At 51.4% G+C, this 2961-nt stretch overlaps 1 protein-coding gene across 1 annotated transcript in view; it reads right to left on the reverse strand.

Annotated features, from left to right (window-relative positions):
* The window catches only part of NFATC2IP (nuclear factor of activated T-cells, cytoplasmic, calcineurin-dependent 2 interacting protein), a 12378-nt gene extending 10926 nt beyond the window's left edge, over positions 1–1452 (reverse strand). Inside the window, exon 1 of the mRNA XM_010837249.1 lies at positions 946–1452. Within this exon, the coding sequence (XP_010835551.1) occupies positions 946–1329 (384 nt within the window). The 5' untranslated portion in view covers positions 1330–1452. The remainder of the gene's footprint in view (positions 1–945) is intronic.
* Positions 1453–2961: the final 1509 nt, after the last annotated feature.

Consider the following 2961-nt stretch of genomic DNA (forward strand, 5'->3'; position numbering starts at 1 on the left):
TTTGAACCATGGTGTTGGAGAAGACTCTTGAGAGTCCCTTGGACTGCAAAGAGATCCAACCAGTCCATCCTAAAGGAAATTAGTCCTGAATATTCATTAGAAGGATTGAAGCCGAAGCTCCAATACTTTGGCCACATGATGCAAAGAGCGGACTCATTTGAAAAGACCCTGATGCTGGGAAAGATTGAAGGCAGGACGAGAAGGGGAAGACAGAAGATGAGACGGTTGGATGGCATCACCGACTCAATGTACATGAGTTTGAGTAAACTCCGGGAGTTGGTGATGGATAAGGAGGCCTGGCGTGCTGTAGTCCATGGGGTCGTAAAGAGTCGGACACGACTGAGCGACTGAACTGAACTGAACATATATGTGAGTCACTTTGCTGTACAGCAGAAATTAATCCAACATCGTACATCAACTACACTTCAATTTAAAAAACACAGGAGTACTCTGATGAGGAGCACCCTTCCCTAATGCACTCTAAGGATGCAAGTTTCATTTCCCTTTCTTACAAAGGAGCTAGCCATCCTGCTGTCTTAGAATCCTTGGCAATTTCAGGCCCCTCGCTCACCATACCTCGTGGGGACCCCAGTCCTCTCTGAATTTTCATGGACCCCAGTCCCCATCTTCCTGAATCTTTAGCATCGAGAAACCCAACATGCCCCAAATCCCACCCAGCCCTAGGTCCTCCAGCTCTTCCCTTAACCATCAGATATCTCAACCTCTTAGGCTCCCTATACCCCCCGCCCCGACACTCCAGCTCCTGGGAATCTCAAACTCCAAGCACACTCCAAACCCCTTCAAGCTCCCCAATTTGCATCTTTCTGCCTCCAAGGCCCCTAGCCCCTGCTTCCATTTCGTCTCCCAAGACCAACCCTAGAACCCTACCTCAGCACTCCTAAACCCAGTCCCTCCGCGCTAACCGTCCCGGGAACCCGGCTGCACCTTCTCCGAGTACACTGGAACCGCCGGTGCCTCCCCAGGAGCCAGCAGCAGCCGCCGCCGCCGCCTGACCAAGACCCGAGGGGCTCCACCAGGCTCTGCGTCCGCCCCTTCGCTGTCACTGTCGCTGTCGTCCCGGGACGCGGCCGGGACGGGGGATTCGGGAAGCGGGACCTCGGCCGCGGCCGCAGCGCCGCGCGCTGTTGCAACCTCCAAGACATCCTCATCGCTGTCGCTGACCAAGTCCACGAGCCCCGAGTCCAAGGTGTGTCGAGCTGGGGATCGCTGGGCGCCAGGACATCGGCTCCGGCCGCCCCGGGATCCCCGAGCCCTTCGGCCGCCGCCGCCGCCTCTGGGACGACCGGGTCTCCTCACCGGCTCCGCCATGGCACGCACCGGGTCTCCACAGTCGCCAGCTTCTGGTCGACTGGCCTGGCCCCCTCCAGCGGATTCCGCCCTTCATTGGGCGAACCGCCTGCTAGTCAACACCTCTCTCCGTCCACGCCCTCTGGCTCCACCTCTCCGCCTTTTCATTGGTCGCTGGACCCGCCCATCACGCATTCACCACTGAAACCAAGGCGCCAAAGATTCCAATCAACCTCGGCACAATCGTCGTAGGTTTCGATTCGGTCCGCCTCACCCATTGGCCTGGCCTTCTACAAGGCCCGCCCACTGGATGGAGTCTTTTTCCTGGTTGATGGAAGGGCGAGGTATCCTGGGAATTATAGTCCGCAAACCCTCAGGCTGGCGTGGAGGAAATCGGGCTGGGAATAGCTTTTAGACACTGCGGATCTCATGGGTATCCGCTTCCCCTTTCCCCCAACTGCGAGGTGGGCTCAGTAATTACACTACACGCCGAGACCTCGCATACGCCCCTCCTCATGTACAGAATCCACGCAACACACACCCGGAGCCACACTTCAGTACCATACAACTCTCCGAATTCCCTCCTACAGCGTTCCTCACACAGGACGTCCCGACAGACACTACACGGGCTGTATCAACACAACATGTACTCTTGCAACACTGTCCCTCGATATACACCTAAGAACACCCGCCTCGCAAAAAACCTGGAAGGGCAAACACAAATGAAAAATAAGAGGTTTAGTTCTCCCTGTTGAAAATAAGGATCATGACTTCACTCTTTCAGAATTTCTTCCTTGGAACTTTTCAAAATGTGTGTAAATCTGTGTGTGTGTGTGTGTGTGTGTGTGTGTGTGTGTTAACTGAAGTAGAGTTGGTTTAAAACATTGTGTTAGTTTTTGGTGTACAACACGGTGATTCAGTTTTTGTTTTTGTTTTTTCTAAACGTTAGCTTTTTTTACATCAACATTTTATTTTATTTTTTTGGCTGGACTGGGTCTTCCTTGCTTTGTGCGGGCTTTCTTTAGTTGCAGTGGGGGGAGGGGGGTGGGCCGCTACTCTTTGTTTTGGTGCCCAGACTTCTCACTGGGGTGACTTCTCTTGTTGTAGAGCACAGACTCTAGGCATGGGCTTCATGGGATCAGTATTTGTGGTGCACAGGCTTAATTGGCATGTGGAATCTTCCCAGACCAGGAATCAAACCCATGTCCCCTGCTAACGCAGGCAGACTCATCCACTGTGCCACCAGGGAAGTCCATGATTCAGTTTTATATACATATTTTCTTTTTCAAATTCTTTTCCATTATAGTTTATTACAAGATACTGATTGTAGTCCTCTGTGCTATACAATAGGACTTTGTTGTTTATCTATTTTATATATAGTAATTGTATCTGCTTAAAGCTCAACATTCAGAAAACGAAGATCATGGCATCCAGTCCCATCACTTCTTGGGAAATAGATGGGGAAACAGTGGAAACAGTGTCAGACTTTATTTTTGGGGGCTCCAAAATCACTGCAGATGGTGACTGCAGCCATGAAATTAAAAGACGCTTACTCCTTGGAAGGAAAGTTATGACCAACCTAGATAGCATATTCAAAAGCAGAGACACTACTTTGCCAACAAAGGTCCATCTAGTCAAGGCTATGGTTTTTCC

The sequence above is a fragment of the Bison bison genome, unplaced genomic scaffold (genome assembly GCF_000754665.1).
Source record: "Bison bison bison isolate TAMUID 2011002044 unplaced genomic scaffold, Bison_UMD1.0 scf7180017864072, whole genome shotgun sequence".
Classification (NCBI taxonomy): Eukaryota; Metazoa; Chordata; class Mammalia; order Artiodactyla; family Bovidae; genus Bison; species Bison bison.